The 21,007-nt window shown below is 49.2% G+C and overlaps 1 protein-coding gene across 3 annotated transcripts in view; it reads left to right on the forward strand.

Annotated features, from left to right (window-relative positions):
• LOC128142889 (sodium- and chloride-dependent GABA transporter 1-like) overlaps positions 1-19,693 on the forward strand; it is a 37,033-nt gene extending 17,340 nt beyond the window's left edge. For all 3 annotated transcript variants that reach the window (XM_052789565.1, XM_052789563.1, XM_052789564.1), the window contains 11 exons: positions 1,409-1,518; positions 1,900-2,032; positions 3,234-3,368; positions 5,226-5,329; positions 5,640-5,764; positions 6,596-6,708; positions 12,173-12,304; positions 13,041-13,143; positions 13,565-13,665; positions 14,453-14,620; positions 17,305-19,693. In XM_052789565.1, coding sequence (XP_052645525.1) covers positions 1,409-1,518; positions 1,900-2,032; positions 3,234-3,368; positions 5,226-5,329; positions 5,640-5,764; positions 6,596-6,708; positions 12,173-12,304; positions 13,041-13,143; positions 13,565-13,665; positions 14,453-14,620; positions 17,305-17,409 — 1,329 coding nt within the window. In that variant the 3' untranslated portion in view covers positions 17,410-19,693. The remainder of the gene's footprint in view (positions 1-1,408; positions 1,519-1,899; positions 2,033-3,233; positions 3,369-5,225; positions 5,330-5,639; positions 5,765-6,595; positions 6,709-12,172; positions 12,305-13,040; positions 13,144-13,564; positions 13,666-14,452; positions 14,621-17,304) is intronic.
• Positions 19,694-21,007: the final 1,314 nt, after the last annotated feature.

The raw sequence follows: 21,007 nt of genomic DNA on the forward strand, positions 1-21,007 counted from the left end.
GGCTGATGCCTGTCCCCTATTCCTCCTAAATTTGACTAGAAGTATTTTGAACCTGAACAGGAACCCAGCTTGCCTTCTGCAGTTTCTGTCCTCTGAAATTCAGAGGAAATGAAGCACCAACAAACCGTCCCCCTGCCTGCCCCTCCTTATAAGAGCTGCACAGTGTCTCTGATGTGCAAACTGCTTGGTTGAAGGGCTGCTGTGCTGCTCTGCTTGAGCCATTGCATTTGCTTCAGTGCAATTAGCAAGTCCACAATGAAATCACTGGGTGGGTGCAAACAGCTTGGGTGTCCTGTCCCCACCTGCCCCTCCCATAGCCCTTCTTCTGCCAAGCCAGCATGCAGGTTAGGAGGTATCATCTGCTGGAGTGAACTGATTTAGATGCGGGATGAAGGCAGCACTTAAAGGCAGTGATGCCACAAAGCACTTAAAACAGATAATATTTCTAAAGGGGTCTGTGTTTGTAGATGAATAGGAATGGATACAAACATCTTCTTAAAGCTTTGTTGAGCTGGAGCCTGAGGTCTTGTCTGCAGAGGAAAATAATCCAGAATAGCCGTTCTGCATTTATCTACATGCACTGCACTTGGGAAATGAGATTGCTGCACATGGAGGCATATCTGAGCTGCTCTTGTTGGGCTGCCTCAGCTGTGGCACTACACAGCATGGGTGAGTTGCCCTGTGTGCTCGCACAGCCTCTGACGCTGCGGTTTCATCGCTTGCAGCACCGGAGCTGATTGTATTAATTCTGTAGTGGTGTGCTGCCATCACATTGCTACCTACAGTGTAAACATCTCCCAGGAATCCCTTTGTGCTGCTTATAATCAGGGCAGGGGACAGCATGAAATAACTACTACGCTTTAAATTTACTCCTGGGCTTATGTTACAGTAGTTTATTCGTGTAGACAAACCATTAGCCCCCATTCTCAATGCCACATTGCTTTTTAAGCATTGAAGCTTGGTATAAATGAGCAATAGGAAACAAATCAGTGTTTATTCTTTGTGCGCTAAGTTCCAACCACTTGTTGAGTGAAGTTAGCCAAAAGCTGTAATGATTATAAACACAGTATCCCCCAGTAGCTATTTTAATTAGTAGCTATTAATTACCAACAGTTAATTGGAAATGGCTTTCTATCTGGGGAATTGCTAACAATTTATGATTGCTACAGCATTGCCCTAGTCACATCGTGATATTGTTTCCTGGAAAATCCGTGTCACAAGTTATCGTTATTCTGGAAAATTGTTTCATGCTTTTTGATGCAAGGTCCCTGCCCATACAGAGGAGCTGCCCATCCTCTTTACAAAAAAAATGGGGTTTCAGTTTAAAAGCAGCCAAATTTTGCTTCTCGCCACTGGCCTTGGGAGATGCCACATTAATGATAACCCTGCTGTCCTTATGCTGGTGCAGGACCTGCCATGGCAGAGCTGTGGAAATGCCTGGAACACCGACCGCTGCTTCTCCAACTACTCCCTGGGCGACACCACCAACCTCACCAGCGCCGTCACCGAGTTCTGGGAGTACGTCCACAGCCTGCCTACACCAGGTTTCTCACCCTCTCCGCGGCCATCACGCCTGCTCGCCAGGGCTGTGGCCGTGCCCGCTGGCACCTTTCCTCGGACAGCCTTGGCAGGAGGGCATCAGAGCCGGCCATCGGCCAGGGTGGGCATGGGCGTGGAGTGTGCTGTGCAGCTGCAGGTCAGATGGATAGAGAGGATAACAGCCTCTGCGCCTCTCTTCTCCTTCCTTTATCCCATCACGACGAGCCTCAGGTCCCTTTAGGGTTTTGTGGGCTCTCGTGCTTTGCACCTGGCCCTTCGCCCTCCAGCTGCCGCCAGCATCTCCGATCCCTCTGCCGCCAAGGGTCGGACTTCCCCTTAACACGACTTCTCCCCCCCTAGGAGGAACATGCACCAGATGTCTGGGGACCTGGGGGAGCCCGGCACCATCCGCTGGCCCCTGGCCGGCACACTGGCCCTGGCCTGGCTGCTGGTCTACTTCTCCATCTGGAAGGGCGTGGAGTGGACAGGCAAGGTATGGTGCGAGGACCGGGTGTTTCGGTGCTGCCTCTCATTGCCACGCTCGGATCTTGGCTGTCGAAATGTCCTCCGGACTCAATTTTCTTTGAGTGCCTGTAACTAAGGTTATGGTGTTTTGAGGCAGAATTGTAGTAGATGCTATTAAATTCCTGACATTTACCTTTCACGGTTGTAAAAATTGCTACCGTGTTTATGGTAATTTTCATTCTAAGCATAGAGAATAGCTCTTCCCTGTAAAGTCATGGGTCTGAGCGCTCAGTCTCTCTGGGAAGAGATTTTCAGAGATTACTTACATTTCCCAACTTGGGACAGCCCTTTGAGAGAGCGAGGCCTCTTCCGGGCTCCCCCTTTTGAAAATCATTGTCTCTTAAAATGCTGCTGCTGGAAAAAAACCTCACCACCTCCTTTGAAAATTTTCCTGTTGCCCTTTAGGTATTGGTGGGAGACCTTCAGATCAGAAGCACGTTGTTATTCACTGTGTAGCATTTCAGGCTAGCACAGCAGAAGGGTAATTGGTTAGTTTAGTGAAACAGCGATGCTGAGATACTGAGATGTGTTATTTAGAGCACAGCGTGAAGTAGCGGGACATTATTATGAAAGGAATAATCTAGAGGAGAGATCAGAAAGAAGCGCTTCAGGTGTAGGTCACCTAAGCTGTTAACTTCTGCAGCGGCTTTCAAACAGGTTTTAGCTACGCAGCCGCAGCAAAGCCCTAGTGATTGCCGGTGCAGGCCTTGTGATGAGGGATGGCATGTTCCTGCAAGTCCCTGAAACAGTGCTGAAAAGAAAGCGGCGGAGTCAAGACAACTCACGTTGCTTGATGCATTGGACTAGAGAAACACCAGCTTTTGCTCTGCAAATAAGGATGTGATGACTTAAAGGGATTACTTTTGTGGACTAAATTTATCCCTGTGCAATTCCCTTGTCTTTGGGCAATTCATCCAGACTTTAGCATGCTACTGTTGTGATTAGTGTGTCCTTGCATGTCATTGGCAGGGAGAAACCTCAAACAGCCGGAAACATTACTAGCATAGGAACAGGAGACAGGAAACACCAGGAAATGCTGCCAAAACCAGCGGTGTGTGGGGAGCCCATCCCCTTCGCAGGGGGACATGCTGGATGCAATGCCACCATGGGCAGGAAAGCTGCTGGGCACTGGTGGGCTCATGGCTTCTCTCCCACGATGTCTTTCGCAGGTGGTGTATTTCTCAGCCACCTACCCCTACTTCATGCTTTTCATCCTCTTCTTCCGGGGAGTCACGCTGCCGGGAGCCAAGGAGGGGATCCTCTTCTACCTCACGCCTGACTTCAGAAAGCTCTCTGACTCCGAGGTTTGTAGCCTAGTGAGGAAAGCTCCTACCTCCTGGTTGTCTCCATATTAGTCTTCCCTGGGCACTTCCCTTGAATATTTTAAGTATTAAAAAAAAGCTGGAACTGTTCCCTATTCAAGCAGTCACAACCCTCACAGGCTGAGACAAAGCTGAAGGGCAGGACCTTTGTGGGTAGAAATCTGTGCAGCAGCTCTGTTGTACTCAAGCAGTGTTATCCATAGGGCGGGGGGGGGGTCAGAAATTACCCCAATGGAGGAAAATCCCCTCTGGGCTGGAAATGCCTCATTTCACTGACCATCCCAGGGCGGGTGATTTGGTCTTGATCTGGTGGTCCCAGAGAAAGGATGATGTGGTGTTGCTGGCATGGGGGTCTCAGAAGCAGCACAAGCACAACAGTACATACAACAGCAATTTCTGGAAGTGTTTAAATGACGAATGGTGGCCAGTAACGTTGCCTTGGTCAGTGGAAGCACAGAGGGAGCCCAGGAGGAGTATGGAGGCTTGCAAAGGCAAAGTTTTTCAGGAGACACAGACTCTGCCTTTTGCAGCAGCAATGCTCCTGTGGCTCCAGAGCCACCAGTCACCTGTGAGCAGGGACAACTGGACACCCATCATTTCCCAAGGGGTCCCAATGATCCCTCTCGCAAGACACTCACTGTAATTGTACTGCCAGCTACATTGGCTCTAATGCTGGAAATGGGGCTCTCAAGACCAGAAGAGTTATTTAAATACTATGCAATTAAGAAACAAACAGTCTGCCCCCTTTTCTTGTGCCTTCTAGCCTTTAAGACCTTAAGGCACCGGGACCAGCTTTGCAAGCTGTCGTCTGCAGTTGTTTGCACAAGAAACTCCATGTTGGAAAATCAAAGACATGCTAGTGGAAGAGGGATAGAGGGGTTGAGCATGGGACGTCGGTCTCCGAGGGGAGCAACACCCCTCAGGGAGCAGCTGTGATAAAGCAAGCACACACACAAATTCAGATGATGCACGAGTCCTTTCTGACCTGCACCAGGGGCTGAGGGACGTGGTTCAGAAAATGGGATGCACAACCCTTCCTCCATTCCCATCCATCCCTGGAAGCAGCCTTGAGCCACATGTTTCGGAGAGCTGGGGATGTACGTCTGGTGCTAGGCCAGATGGCATTCTTGATGCACTTGCCACGTGGGAAGGATGCAGACCCCCTGCTCCTCCTCCCCGGGGAGGCATTGCTCTCTAGCAGGCTCCCTGCTGACACTGCAGGCAGGAGAGGCATATGCCACAGCCCCGACTCAGTGCCCTGTTCTAAAGGCCCCTGGCAGCCCTGTTCCCCTGGGGGGAGGCACAGGGTCCCTGCTGACCCCACGTCGCTGTGGGACATGCAGTGGCTCCAGAAGGCAGCATGCTCTGGTTACATCTGTGCGACACAAATGCACAGCATCACCAGCCCGCAGGTAAAACGGGGCTGCACCAGCCATCTCAGTTACTCTCCTTTCCACCTGCACCACCATCTCTGAGTTCTACGATGCCCTGGAGATAGGTGTTCAGAAAGGCACGGAAAAAAGTCTGTTCTTCAGACATGTTCAGCCCAGTTGGCAGTAACACAGCTACCGGTTTCAAGGTGGCTCCTGGGACATTTCCAGCCGCCGACCCAAGCATTTCCTTGGAGCTTGGGTCAGCAGCCAGCGTCACAGGCACCCGTGGCCCTAGTGACAGGGTGCCCTCAGGTTCTGACCGCCCCAGTGGGCTGTATGGCCAAGTCCACAGCCCCACGGTCTGCATCCAGCCCCCTCGCTAGCCCTGCACTGAGCTGCTGCAGGAGATGCACCTGCAGCATGGAGTCCCTCCCGCTGCACTCCTCTCCCGGCTCCTTCTCCGCAGGTCTGGATGGACGCAGCCACACAGATCTTCTTCTCTTACGGCCTGGGTCTGGGGTCCCTGATCGCTCTGGGGAGCTACAACACTTTCCACAACAATGTCTACAGGTCTGTTGGGTTTTTTCCAGCCTCCTGCATGGCAGGGAGCGCTCACGGGTGAGGGAGGGGGTCATGGTGAGTCTGGGGTGCCTGATCTCCGACGTCCCCTCACTGGCAATGTGCAGCCTAAGGGGCATGCTGCGATCATCGTAGCGGGGCTCTCCTGCCTGCAGGACACTTAACACATCACCCGCGCTACCTCTCCAAGGCACAGGAACAGCTCTCGGCAGGGCTTGGTCTTTTGTTTACCCCACCCTTCACTCCTGGCCTCTTGGTAAGGACCTGCAGGTGGTTTCTTTTCTTTCTTTCTCTCTTCCAGAGACTCCATTATTGTCTGCTGTATAAACTCCACCACAAGCATATTTGCTGGATTTGTTATTTTCTCTATTGTTGGCTTCATGTCGCACATCACGAAGAAGTCGATCTCAGAGCTGGCCTCCTCAGGTAAGCAGAAACCTAGGTTCGAAGGCAACAGCAACCTTTGAGAGCAATTTGTCCGTGAGCTTGGGATGCTCACACGCCTTTCCTGACTGGGACCCAAGTGCGCAACCCTTTTTGCACACCCTCCCACCAAGATGGGTCTCAGGCACCTGTGGCTGATGTTCATTGTACTCTGGCTGCAAGGGACATCTCCGCCTGCTTTTAATGTTCACCTTCTTTTAGTGTTGAATTTTTATGTGCTTTTGCTGCAGTGAAATATTTAGGCCATTTGCTTTCTGAAACCTTCCTGTGGAGAATAGATACTGTCTATGTTTTCAGCAGACGTGATCAAAATTTGGAGTCCCTTTTCCACGAGAAATTTTGAAATTGTAATCTCAGAATAATTTTTAACCAATATGGGACTGTGTCTTTTTGCACAAAGACATATTTTGAAATTGCTGTCTTCCCAGAGAAAGCTTTTATCTTGAGAAACAGCATTTTGTGATGGAAAAAAAAACCATATCAGGAAAGTTATAACCAGTTCTGAATATCAGTTTATTTTTCTAGCAAAGTGCTCTAGCTCCATTTGGCAGCAGTAATTTGATGACTTTCTTGCTTGCAGGAAAAGAAAAGGCGAAGTGTTTCTCCTGTCATTCCTGCCTCCCCATCCTACCCCTGTGCACCCCACCAGGATGGTGTGTCATGGGTGAAGGCTCAGGTTTTTCTAGCTCCTATATTAAATACCTGCAATTCTTGACTGTGATGGTTGTCTCTCTGTTCAGCTGTGCTCCTTAGCTCAGACTTCCCATAAAATGCTTTATAAACATGGGCTCATCCCTCTTTTCATTACCACAGGCCCTGGACTGGCTTTCCTCGCCTACCCACAGGTCGTCACACAGCTGCCCCTGTCCCCGCTCTGGTCGATCCTCTTCTTCTCCATGCTGATGATGTTGGGTCTGGATAGTCAGGTGAGATGACCCAGGGACCAAGTGGGGTAAGATATGAAGATATCCTCGGATTCAATGGTGGTGTCCTCATCTGCACCTTGGGACAGTGCTGAGCAGGGTCTTTTCTTACTCTTCATGGTGACATGCAGCTGCATGAAACAAAACCTCCCGTGTGGTCATCGCCTCTGCACTCTTCCCTAATGTTGGCATATACTGCAAGTGTGGTGGTATCTGACCACTACCCAATGCACCCGTCCTTGTCTTGCTGCCAATTAAAAATAGGAACAATGACCAGTTTCCAGCAGCCCAGCAGAACCAGTCAGCCTTACAGGGCAATCACTGTTTCCCTGGAGGAGAAGAGGATCTCTGGAAAGATTTTCTCCGTTCAGATCAATTTTTGGCCCTAGTGGAGTGCTGGTGCTGCTACGTGGGCACAGCATGTCCCCATCTTGCTGGGTGACCCTGGCAGCTGAGCTCACAGGCTCTAAACAGAGCTAGCGGGAAACTATCCCTGCCAAAATACTTTGGGGCAAGGGAAAAAGGAGAAAGATTTCTTTCAAGTAATAACTGCTTTGTTCTTGTAAGACATGATTCCCCCAACCCCCAAAATAGGTATGTGAAATAAGGGAATTCAGTATTAACTGCTTCATTTCATGCCTGCATGATAATAGTTTGTGGTCATTGCAGCTGACTTGGTATTTTGTGAGAAGCTCAGTTTGGATGCTTTGGATTTTCTTACTGTGTCACCTTGACCAAACTACATTTCTTGCGAGGCAAGAAAGTGTCATTACTTTGGCTTACTTTCATAGGTTAGTGTAGAAAGTCGTCATCTTCTCTACTCCCAGGAGCTGAAAGGGGCATCTCTGCACAAGGTGCCAGACCCAGTGCTCTGGCACAGCATCGACAGGTTGCACTGAGAAAAGCAGCAATGCAGCATTTGAATTAGGGCTCTCCTGTGGTGTGAGGGTGGTGGTTTGATGCAGCGTTTTGGGATTGTTGTTGATAACAAAAGTGGCCCTAGGCGGAGCTGAAGCACCCTGGTCTGGTTCGTAGATGAGCAGGGGTAGATCCTGGCAGAAGGAAGGAGCCATGCCTTGGGAAAGGCTGGTGCCTGGGTACCCTGACTGCTTTGCCATCAGGTAAGTCTTACAAGATATTTGAGGGGGAAGCAGCTGGATGTAGCCAAAGGTCTCTACCCTGCCCCCCCTCAGAGCCCTCACAAAACAAACAAACAAAAATCATGGTTTCTGTGGTTTTATAAGCTGTGATAGGTTTTTTCTGATAATTCAGCAGAAATGTAGCTACCCAGTGAAGCAGTGAATTGCAGCATGCCTCACTTTTGAGTGCATCAAAATCAAAGGCTCCTTCAAAAGTCTGTGCTTGGTCTGTCACATCCTTCCCTGTGCCGCGTGCTCTTTCCTTGCAGTGCAAACCACAAATATAAAATGGATGCTCTCTTGGATTACAGGTAGCGTTCATAAACCCAAGTCTAATTCATAATCAGACTCAGACCTATTCCTGAAATGTCACACCTGGTTTCCAGGAAAATCTCCTCAATCAAATCTGGTTTTCAATTATGGCACACTCCCACAAATACATCATAAAGCTCACGTCTGCATTACCACAGACATTATTTGGCAAATAATTTCAAATAATGACTAAATGTTCCAAAAGAAGATACATTTACAGAAAAAAAAATTACTCTCCATAGATTCACTCAGCACTGGTAAATAGTTTGAGACATGACAATAAGCCCTCTAAGCACTGTGTGGAATTTATCGGCTGCATTTGCTTCTGAAACACCACTTGAAATTCTCCAAGTCCCTTCTGACAGCTAGGTTCGGAGGGCAGGCAGTCTGTGGGGGGCTATCATTGCCTGGAGGGGGGGGTGGGAACAAAGCATCAAAAGGAAAACAAGCCTTTTAAAAAGCACAGATAAATACATGTGAAGAAGCTTTCTGTCTGCATGCTGGAGCTCTGATTCAATCAAACAGACCATTAACAGCATGGCAGCTTATGTGTATAAAGCAAATAACACAGGCTGCAACAACAGCTGCAATTGCACATGCATTTTGAAGCGTCCAGTTAAAAAAAAAAACACCAACAAAAAAAGAGACAGTTTTGCCATGTGCTGATTAAATATCATCTGTGGTATTTGCAGATGGGGAGCAGTCATTTTTCATTTGGGTCAGCAGCCCAGTCCATGAGGCACGGCAGGGCCATAGGGCATTTCTTGCACCCTACACCCCCAGGGCTGCTGGGCTGGGGCTGCCCCTTGTCACCGGCTGGACACGGGTCTGCAGGCACAGCGGAGGTGCCCAGCAGCCCGGCTAGCGAAGGAAGGTAGGGCTGAGATCTGCATTTGTGATGCAGCGACAAGCCCAAACCCTTTAACGATGGTGGGAGTAGGTCGATCCGTGTCCATTAGCTTCGATAGCAAGTCTGCAGATGCAGCACCACTACATCTGCCTCTTTCTGCCAGGGTACTCATCTCATCTGCAGTTACTTGAATGGATGAATGACCTATATTGATAGACACGCGCCTTCCTCCCGTGCCCCCACTTGCCGCTCATGTGCCTTAATGTTCGCTCTGCCTCTGATCCATCCGGACTTTAGCTCTCTTGCGTCTAGACCCTCTTGCATAATATGCTAATGCTTTCTTTTAACCTACCAGTTTCCAGGTCAGGCGTTTTCTCCCCAGAGGAGCTAGCAAGCCTTGTGACTGCAAGCCTGTGTCTGTCCCATGTGAGGCTGCCTCTCACAGGTTATTCGTGAGGATTTCCAGCTGACAGCGGTGAGACCCACTCTTGTGGCTCTCTGCTGCACATCTGGCAGCTGTGGTCGGACCCCCCCATGGGTCCATGGGTCCCAGTCAAGGTGCTCTGCGTGGACAAGGAGGGAATAGCAAGCCCCTGACACCGGGAGAGTGTGGGACAGAGACTTTCCTTCAGACCAAGGTGCCACCTATATTGACTCCCAAGCCCAGATTATCAGACCCAGCGGCTTGTGTAATGATTAAGCCCCTGAAGGGGAAAAAAAGCAAAAGAGGAAAGTGAAGGGAAAGAAAATCTTTAGGAGAGAAACAATATCATGGGGTGAGGCATGAGGAAGAACAGAATATGTACTAAAAATTGTAGCTGGAGACACTGAGAAAAATGAAACTTTTTGGAAAGCAGACTGAAGCGTGTGGTGGTTGCGGGGGGGTGGGGGTATGTATGTGCTTGTCTACCCACAGGCACAAGTGTGCACACAGGGCAAGGGTGAGACCAGAAGGCATCACAATGACCAGATCCTCATCACTCCTGAAAGCAGCATGCTTTCACTCAGGTGCCTGCTTATCTCATGCGAGCATCTAAGGTTGGGTATGCAGGCTGGCAAATGTGGACCCCAGGCCAGCCAGGGAGCCACAGTCCCCAGGGCTGGAAAGCTGAGCCTCCTCCAGGCTGTATCACCTCTGAAGCCTGAGGCTGGCATGAGGCAGTTTTCAGTAAATGGTATGAAGGCCATTGCCTGTTTTATGGCTAGAAAAAGCAGCATACCATCATTTGGTTCCCCACCTCATCCGTTACACACCAGCTTAATTTTCATAGGAGGCAAAGAGATTTCAACTCACTTCATAGCCCTGTTCCCCACCACCTGTCTCCCTGTCTTTCCCTCTGTCCTTTCCCTGACTTTGATCCCTCTTCCTGTACCAAAGGGCTGTCGGTTTTACTCCGTCCCGTTATCTGAGGTATCTTGTTCTTTGCTTCTTCTCCAATGGACAACCCTCACATCCACCCTCTGCCCCTGACCACCCTCCAAACCCTTTTCCCTCTCTACCTTGCGTGGTGCCAGACCGCCTGGCCCTGCCCATGGCTCCAGCAGTGCTTGGCCATGCATCCACGTGGAAGGAATAGCTCTCGACAGTGTTTTTTTTGTCACGCCGGCTCTTCACACTGTGGTGCCAGCTCAGTCCTGACTCTTCCACACAAAGAGCTGGGTGGTATGGGGTGAAGAGCTTGCTGTCAATGAGTATAAAGGCAACTTAACCCATGCCTGAACAGCAAAAGATGCTTTAATAGCACTTGTTTCCAACATAAAAGGCTTATCTCATTAAAAATTTGAGTTGAAGCAGTTGAGCTTTGATGCTCTGGGAATATCGACTTTCCGTACTGCACCGTGCTGATATAAAACCCTGAGCAGAAACATCACCCTTTCCTCGCTCTGTGCCCAGGTGGAAGCCAGCCCCAGCAGCCAGCGGTGTGCAAGCTCTTCCACCGTCCCTGCCCAGCTGTAGGCACAGCTCAGACTCCTCACTTTTCTTCCATACATCTCTCCAGCCCTCTGCTGCTCTTTTTAGTCTGTGTACCTCTACCTCCACCTCTACTCTAGGGTTTTTTCCTTTTTGTGTCCCTATTCAAAGCTGAATCTAAAAATGCCAGCACTTTCTAGAGTGCTGTCCCAGGGACAGGGGGGGTCCCTGACATCCAAGAGCAATGAAACCTCTTTCATTTTCATTGCCCTGGCTTGTACATTTACTGAGAGTGACCAGGGAAGCTAGGAGCTTGCTGCTTTCATACACTTCCCAGGATTTTTGCTAGAGGCATGATGCGCTCTCTGTCAGCTGTATGTTACCAGTGGTTTCTGGGAGTGAGATATAAAAGTGAATCTCACAATTTATCAAGAAATAGGAGGGAAGGATGCACTTCACGTGTATACAGTCAAACTGTCCTCATGCCATAGGGCAGAACTAGTAGGAAAACTGATTTGAAGTAACACTCACGGGGACTTCTTTACACGTTATAGTGCAGACACCATTAATATACTGTGCCTGGTATAGCACTACACAAGCCATTCAGGTGTTTTCAGCTCTAGAAAGACCACGTGCTGTGAGGATGGGCTTTTAATGTGCTACATGCATTTAATATAGCGTGCTTGAAAAAATGAAATAAAGTCAAAGACTGTGTAGTCAGAGATGTTGTTATTATGCACATGCATGTGAGACTGGGCAGTGGGTAATGCAGCTCCTTAATGAGTGTTTTAGATCATTGAACAGCACAAGTGCTGTTGCAATAGACTGAGAAGAGCACACACGGAAAAAGAAGAGCAAGCAAGGTCCTGCACGTGTCCCAGCAGCAGACAGATGCATTGCTGTGACAGAGAGCCTCGCAGCGTGGGGGAGCAGGGCACTGGTGGGGAAGCTCTGGAGAGTTTGGGTGAAGAAAGAGGAGGCTTTCCACGGGAGGCAGAAAGCAGAGATTTATCTCAGCTAATTTCAGGTATTTAAACCTGGTGCTTTTAGCTCCCTCTATATTCAGTGGAGGGAGAGAGGCATTTTCAGAAGATGGTCTGGACCAACTTTGTGTAAAGGTGCCTCCTTTTCTAGTGTCTGCAGAAAGCATTTAAAGCAATGAGGCTCTCAACATTGGAGTTAAATGTAGGAGGTGATGATGTCAGGCTAAGATACTTATATATATATGTCTTTGGTGTATACATTTTCCTGTAGTTCTGCACTGTGGAAGGGTTCATTACAGCCCTGATGGATGAGTATCCTCATGTCCTGAGAGCCAGGAAGAAGGTCTTCATCGCAGTAGTCTGTTTCATCTCTTATCTCATTGGATTCTCCAACATCACCCAGGTATAGAGAGCCATGCTTGTACCTCCATTCATGGCACCTTTCTAGTTACTTTGGCATAGCACACCAGCACTGAAAGCTTTAGAAGTGACAGCATCCCTAGGAGCCATCCTAATGATGGATAAATGGGCTTGCTCACCACTGCTACATCTCGAGTGACTTAGGATGCTTCCATAATTTTTACCACTACCCTGTTGTCAGTCTGGCTTGTTATTTTGCTATTTGCAATAAGGGCTCAAGCCAACAGAGGCCAAGCTGAGGGAATGCTTGGTGCAAAGGGTTAAGATAACATAAAGAAGACCAGTCTGTTGGGCCCCTGAACCTCTGGGGCTGAAGCCAAGGTTCACGTGTGTCGAGGTTAGGGCTGAGTGGTCTGGAGACCATTTGTGGAGCACTGTAGGTTCATGAGGAGGCAAGGCAGCAAAACTCCTGGGAGGGGCAGAGCAGACTAAATTAAGTGACTCCATCTAAAACAGGGAAAAGTAAGAAATCTTAGTGAATCTCTGCTTTTCTCCTCACCCTTGGCCATGTCTGAACAGGCTGGCTAATTGTCTGCAAGAGTACATCAGTTTTGCTGCTGGGAACCAGACTCCAGTGGAAACATTGCAATGCTGGCTTTACGTCCAAGGAAATTAACATTAAAGCCAATAGATACAGATAGTAGCGATCCAAGCAGCTGGCTGATATTGTTGACCATAATCTATAACTAAACTCCTTGACCCTGGTTTTGTCTCCTCAGGGTGGGATTTATGTCTTCAAGCTGTTTGATTACTACTCAGCCAGTGGCATGTGTCTTCTCTTTCTTGTCTTCTTTGAGACCATCTCAATTTCTTGGTGTTATGGTAAGCACAAAAGACCTTGTTCGTTTGTTTTCTCCATGGGCACAGTGAGTTATTTCAGAAGCCTCCCACAGTGAAGCCAATGAAAACTTTGCAACTGAAAATAGCTTAAGCTGATAACTCCAGAAAATTGGGAGTGGAAGGCTGTCATCTCACTCCTCCAGGCCACCACAAAGACCTCTGCACAAACTGGCAGATGCCTAGGGTCCTGCCCTCTGGTCCTTCAAGAGGACACCAGAAACATGGAAGCTGCTAGCACAAATTTGCTTTTGTGTCCCTGTATCCCATCCCCTCCAGATAATGCTTCTCATTCCACAGCATTGTTACCTTCTTGCTGTGACTGGCCTGTCCTGTGTCACAAGAAGAGATGATGACCATGGTGCTGAGATGGGATGTTTTTTTCAACTCTCATTTCTCCTTGTAGGTGTAAACAGGTTTTACAGGAACATTGAAGAAATGATTGGCTACAAACCTTGCATCTGGTGGAAGATCTGCTGGGCTTTCTTCACTCCTCTTGTCTGCCTGGTAAGACCTGGGGCATCCTATCTGCAGGAGTGAATCCAGAAGGGCCTCTTAGTTTGGATGGGCTGTAGGGGAAACACGATGTTCTCAATCCAGTATAGGTCTGGTGTAAGGTGGGCCTGTGCAGACTTGAGATGGGTGAAGTAATACAGGAGCATCTTTCACTCTGCCTGCTGGGAATCACTTGTAAGAAAAGCTCTAGATGATTGTTTTAATCTAAATGAGGCCTTCAGTTCTTCATTCTTCTTTCTGAGATGCCAAAAGATAAGCAAATAATTTACTCTTTTAAAGAGCTATTATTGGTTCTGTGGAAGGCTCTCAGCTAGTCCAGCTCCAGCCTCAGCCCCTGATAGACTTGTCAGAGCAAAAGCCATCAGCAAATGCAGTATAACCAACTGTGGCGCAATTTTGCCTTTGCTGGTTCCTGTGCTTCCAGCAGGAGTAGTACAGGGAATGGTGTGAGAAGACCAATGACATGAAGATACAGGCTCCTGAGGCCAGCTCTGAGAATGCTGTTAACTTGCTTAGGAGCTGCTGTGGGGGCACTGCTTCTCTGAGTAGTGCAGTGAAGAAGGAAATCAGCAGTATTCCAGTTCCAGCTTTTTACATAGGATAATAAGAAATAATGTAAAATTACCATCTCGTGGGCTGAGAGCATCTGGACTAGTTTAAGGAGCTGTTGGGTTGCTATAAGACTGTTGGGAGCTAAGAGGGTAGTGAAGGAAAGAATGGAAGGATGGACCCTGATTTTGCACACCTTCACCTGCAATGGCTGGTGCTCTTTTCCCAGGGTGTGTTCTTCTTCAGTGTGGTGGAAATGACCCCTCTGACACTGGGAAAATACGTCTATCCCGCATGGGGACAAGGCATTGGTTGGCTTATGGCTCTGTCCTCCATGGTACTGATTCCAGGATACATGCTGTACTGTTTCTTCACCTCAACGGGGAGTCTCCGGCAGGTATGAACAGCTTCACCACTCCTCTTCTGCTCTCTGCTTAGAGTAAGCCTCCACTGAACTAACCCTGAGAAGAACCAAGCAGACTGCTCTGACAAAGCTGTCAGAGTACTTCAGGTTGGTGCTGCAGGAGCTCTGTGTACCTTCTCCTCCAGGAGGGCTCAAATCAGCCCCAGCACACAGAACAGCCTCCAGCAACACGGGCTCGCTGGAGAGGAGTTACTAGCACAGCTGAGCACCAACGTGTCTAAATGGCTGAGAGTACTGCTGGGCAGCACGTGGCTGCCTGCGTCTGGCCAAGTGGGTAGACCTTCAGGTAGTCTGTCCTTAGGTCAGTCTGTTGTCCTTCATTGAGCTTTGTGTTTTCACTATCATAAAAAGGGAGCCCTCTTTCCCTGGATAGCACTTTGGTGCAGGGGACTAGAGCCCTGGAAGAGATTGGGAAGAAAACTTTGAGGTTTCTTAACCCAGAGAAATCCCAATTCCTAGCAGTCCATGGCTATAAGCATGGTTACCTGGCATGTCTCAGCAGAGAGATCAGCATCCTCCAAGCATGAAGCTTGAAATATCTCAGGGCTAGGACCTGCTAGTGACAAGCATGCACAGCAGTAGTTTGTCATGTGCTCTGTAAAGGGCACTCAGCGAATGAGGGGTTAAGAACTGATGCAGACTTTTATGCAGGACCCTCAATACCCACAACTCGGATCTTGTTTAAAACATTTTTTTTAATAACTTGAGCAGGGTTTTATGTAGCAGTGAATCATGAGTCTGTACGTCATACCTAGTAATTACTGTTAAGGTTTTATTTACAGCGTTGACATTCGGTCTTGAGAGCACTGTGTACAAAGTCCGTGGCTCGATGCTGTCTGCTGCAAGCTACAGGTGTAAGAAGTCATCACAGGGGTGCTGATTTATGGCTTTCCCAGCCCAGCTGCAACAGCCACCAAGCACCATCTAAATCCCATGAGTTTACCTCATGGACACTGTATTTTGAATAATGTTTAATTCAGAAATGTTTTGGCTGGAACTGCTGTGCTGAGGTCAGCTTCAGGCTCTCTACCTCTGAGGTCAAGTTGCAGGTGAATTTGACTTTCCTTCTTCCCAGCTCTCCATTTGGATGGGCTCTGGTGGGGGAACTGGGCAGGTTTGGTGTCTCAGATCTGCTTTCAGTTTCTGGTGGGTTTCTCATGTGGGGTTGAGTTTAGGTTCTTGGCATTTTGTGTTGAAGACCAGCAGCAATTCCAGTAGTAGGTCCTTTCTCAGATGTTTCAAGGGCTCCTTATCCCCTCATAATATGAGCTGGAAAGGAGGGAAAAGTGAAGACTGCAACTACAGATACAGGTTCAACCCTTTGCTTAGGCTCAATCCTGTTTCCACTAAGGATGGTGAAAGCATGTCCTGGCATCCAGGGGCAGCTCATGAGCACGTTTCCACCCATCCCCTCAGCACCTCGTGCAAACCAGCAGTGCCAGTCAGCAGCGTGAGTGGCTGGTGTGCACCCTCTCTGTCCTGCTCTCCCTCTAACAGCTCCCACACACATCAGGAGACCCAGACCTCCTCCCCACTGTTCCTAGATCCAGGAGTGAGCAGCAGATGGCAGCAGGAAGAAAGTCGGTTTCTCTCTGTGCGTGTGTGTGTGTGTGTGTGTGTGTGTGTGTTGGTATCAGAGAGACAGAGAGAATTTTTGGCCTCTTATATGCACAGATCCTGGATTAGCTTGTAATAGAGCTGGCGCTGGAGGGAAATTAGATGCCAATGCTGAATAAAGTGGTTTTGACAGACAGGAAAGATTACAAGTCATTTTGATCCTCCTGAGCATGAATGTGAAGGGAAAAAAAAGACCATGAATGGCAGAAGCAGCCCAGTGAATGTTTCAGGGACTTCACCCAGCAACAGCCACTTCAGCGGTATTGGAGAGTAGGAGCTTATTTCCCTTTGCTGGAAAGAGCTTCTTCCTGACTTAGTGATGTCTATTCAGGCCAGGCTCAATCCTCCTCTGCTGTCTCTTCTGCAACTTACAGCATTAGTCCCTCCCTGGCAGACAAAAGTGATTCATTCTTCTTCATCACTCCTGATGCTCAGTCCACACGCCTCCAGTAATGACTTGCCCCTCCATATTTTCCTGGGTTCTTGCTTCACTTTGCTTGGCTCTGTAATTTTCATTTGATCAACTCAGGGTGACAGGAATTGCTGCTGCTGGTGCAAAGGTTTGTGCAGGTGGACTGGTCTGATCTGCATCAGTGGCACAGGCGGTAACCTTGTCGGCCTGCTGTAGCTAGCTAGTAATGCTTTATAATCAGCCCTAGTTGAAAAATTATGGAAACTGGGAAAATGGGTCTTCTCTGATGCCTGTGACTGCAGCTCTCTCTTGTTCCTACTTGCAGCTGGTATTGCCTGGTAACAGTTTGCCTGTGTTATAAGGGTGATCCCTGTATTTAAAGATAAAAGGAGGAGCTGCTGTGCTGTGTGCAGCACCAAAGCAAAGGTGACTTGCAGAGACTTTCAGTGGATTGCTGAATGGTGCTGGAGGAGTAACTCCTGCTGCATGCACCGTCCCCTCGCCCTGTAACTAGGGCCACCTCTGAGGCTTGGGGCGAGGGGTCCCAACCCTCAGCTGTTGCCATGTGCCGGCTGTCCCACCGCTGCTGCCCCTGGCTGACGCGCTCTCTCCCTTCATTCCCCGGCAGCGTTTGCAGCAGATGACACAGCCCAAGCCAGAGGTGCACACTCAGAACAACGGCCTCCAGCCGAAGATGTCCTTGAACGGGAGGGTCTTGGATGCCACCGTCTAGGAGGAGAGCCCAGACCTCCTCGCCCTGCCCCGTAGCTGCTCGCACCATGTTGTCCCTTCAGCTCCTCCGGCACAGCTCGCTGTCCCTGGCTCCACGGTGGCTTTCGCTTGTCGAAGAGAGGACCTGGCAGAGGAACCCTCTCGCATCTCCTCCTCCTGGCCCAGCCTACCAAGGCCCTGCACAAGCTGCTGCCAGGGCGTTGTGCGGTGACCGTCTTCATCCTGCAACATCCTGGTCCAGGCTCTCGGGGAGGAGCAGCCGGTGCCCAGGTCTTCCTCCTCCTGACGAGAGGTGGTGTTTCTAGAGAGCTTAGACTGATCGCTGATCAATTGTTCTTCTTGCCTTTCCATGTGAACCTCCGCAGAGCATCCCATAGCACACAGCTGTGCTGTCACCCCAGAGAGCCAGCTGACACCAGGTTCAAATCCCAGACGGCTGGCGATTGATCTAGCGTAAACCAACACTAGCAAATGCATAACTGGAGGGGATGTGGCAGAATGAGGCATTCCATTGAGGAGTCCAGCGTGCTAGTAGCTGTAGGACATCGCCCCAAAACTGGTGCCCCAAAAGGGCATCAGGACAGTGTGTGCTGCTCACAGGTGCTGTGGTTCAGCCCTGTGCAGTCTCCAGCCATCTTCACCGCATCCATTGGGGCTGGCACTGTAGCAGAGGCACTGCCTAGCAGAGTAGGCAGCCTTTTTCTTCTGGAACGTCCTGCCCTCTGCAGCTGTGTGCAGTAGCCACTCCCTGATCCTAAAATGCAGTTTAAAGGGTACGTGGAGGGCTCTTTGCCAGAGGCTGTCCGAGTCTCCTGCACTGACCACTGTCTGCTGCAATCAGCTTTGTGCAGAGGCAAGAGGTCTGCTGCGTGACGAGGAGACTTTCCAGCTCTGTGCAAATCTCCCCTGCAGCTGGAACGGGGTGGTTCCTGCCAAACACCCTCCCTGGCTGTGTCCCCGGGTGGGAAGCAATAAGATGCAGCATAGTGCCCACGGGTGGTTTAGCTTATGCCTTTTTTGGGAAGTGGCAACACCTAAATCCCAGCCGGTGGAAGGCAGGAGCTCCTAGGGGAGCTGATAGGATGTAGCCACCATGCTTAAAGCCGCCCCTGTGAACCAGTGCTAACTTCCCTTGGGAAGTGTCTGTACAGGCAGCTGCTGGTGCTGGCACATCCTGACTCCTAGCACACACATCACAGGAGGCCGTGAGCTGTTGTACATGATGCTGGAGGAATGTATAACACCTCAGAGAAGGCTGGCAAGTGTTGCAGAGCAGTCCTAAAGCAGCAGCATATTTCTTGGTTATGAAGCCTTGAGAAAGGAGGTGGTTCATCATAGCACGATGTGCAGGTGTGACAGTGATGCTCCCATTTGTGACAGCCTCCCAATGACCCCATGTGGAGATACCCATGTACTTGGAACATTTGATGAGCACCCATCATACATGTGCACGCACAGTGTGACAGTGCAAATTCGTCTCTCCCCTCCCTTAGCACCCTGACAGCGTTCCCAGGTCTACTCGCACTCCCAGGTTCAGTTCAGAATCAACAAATTCATAAATAAGTGTCCAAGAAAAGGTACGTCCCACTCACACTTCCTACCAAAGGGCCTGGTCTTGTAGGTGACCGGCTGAAGTCCCCGGAGGGTCCTGCCGCAGGTGCCAGCTGAGTGATGAGCCTTTGCACAATTGCCCTGCACTCCGACAGGCGCTGCAAAAGGATGTGGGTTGCCCTGTGCTGCCTGTCCCTGGGACCAGCCGGTGCATGGGCCCAGCCCGCTCTTCCACTGGTCTCCCAGCCTGAGGATCAGTAATGTAAAGAGGAAAGGAGTTGTCTGGTTAAAGCTGAAGTCAGTCACCTTTGGGGTTGGTTCCCCTGCCAACTCGCTAATGCATCTTGATTAATTTTGCTTTAGATGTGTAACCAATTTGTATTTATACATGTGGCACATCCTGTGTCCTGGCTCTTGAGTGCATGTTTTGCAGTCTCCAACATCACAAGCTGAGATCATGCCCTGTCCCGCACCTAATCATTAGGGTGTTTGTGTCAAAAAAATCGCAGCTGTTAAACAGACATGAGGAAACGCTGAATTTACAGGCTTGGTCTTGTAAAGCCGAACACCAAACACTGAAAGCTGCAATCATAGTTCATCATAATTAATCTCAGCCAGTCACAGACATGTCATCTTTCCTTGTGCCATAATTGCCAGCGCTAGCATAGCTGAAATTTTCTATTCCATTTTTCACCTATTTTTATAAACTGGGGAATAAAGGAGATCACTCTTTATATACATCTATGTCCTTTGAGAGGGACATCTGTGTTGAAAACAGATGTTAACCTCTGATCTTTCCAGTAATGACCTTTACTAGAAACCTGCTTTTGCCTGTGCATCCAGGTCATGTAACCTCCCTCCCCTTAAATGCAGACTGAGAGTTGTGCAGGTGGGTGATGGGCAAAGGAGTCAATTCTTGAGTGAGGCCTTAAAACCATGGAAGATCCCAATTTTTCCAGCTTCATTGGGGCAGCTCAGGTCTAGGGTAGACCAAATCTGTGTCAGTGGTCATTTTTGAAACTGTTGGCCAAAGAGCTCAGTTGCTGAGAGAGCTGTTCAAAGGGTTGTACTATCCAGGTTTTTCCTCCAGGGGACTGGAGAAGGAAGGGTCCAGAAAACAAAGTGCCTTCCCTGGTGGCTGAGGAAATCCCTAAATCTCCAGTTTCTTCCTGCTGGGATTTTAGTCCTAGCATCTCTCTGACTTGTGGCCTTGCATGTGGCAGATGCAGAACATCACTCCAGGTGTAGCAGCAGGGGCTACCCCGCACATGGGCTGCCATAATAGCAGTATTTGATGAGATTTAGCCATTTGTTCAGTTTCCTGCCTGTGACATTCTCCTTTGCTCTCCCTCCTGCCCTGCCCTTTTTCTCTTGCCTCACTTCTTCCCCACTATTACCCATTCAGTGGCAATTATCTACCTCAGCTTGCTTCTTCCTGCTTTTTTGCTTCCACTACTGTCAAATTACAGCTCTCCTTCCTTTTTCTTCTCCTTTCTATTCTTTTCTCATTTATATCTCTATTATTACCAGCCTCACTTCTCTGCTTCTTTCATGTGCTCTCCTTCCAGCCTTATTACTTATTCCTTCATGCCTGTGGCTCAGCCGCTCTTTGTGCGCATGCTCAACCCTTCTGCCTGCTGAAAGCTGGAGCTCAGGACCTCATGGAGGAGCTCAGCTTTTTGCAGGATCCGGTCCCTAAGAACCAATTTCCATCCCAATATCAAAATTATAATGAAGTTCCAGCTATCTTCTCTTCCTCTTTGCACCAGAAAGCGCTGTGCCAAGCAATGCTATCTCTTGGTATTACTAGAAGAGACATTTCAACCCATATTCCACGAGTCTCTGCAGAGCTGTGCCTGTTCCAAAAGATTTTGTGGCCTTTCCTGGTTTTGCACTATTTTATTTCCACCATGAATGTTTGGATCTGTGAAGTCAGGCATTCGTAGCCTTGCAGGGAGGAATTTGCCCTTAGTCAAGCTCAGTCTGATTGACTGATCCCCTCCTCCAGCATTTCAAACTCATCCCATCTTTAGTGCTAGAAGAGCCTT

This window comes from Harpia harpyja, chromosome 6 (genome assembly GCF_026419915.1).
Source record: "Harpia harpyja isolate bHarHar1 chromosome 6, bHarHar1 primary haplotype, whole genome shotgun sequence".
NCBI classification, from domain to species: domain Eukaryota; kingdom Metazoa; phylum Chordata; class Aves; order Accipitriformes; family Accipitridae; genus Harpia; species Harpia harpyja.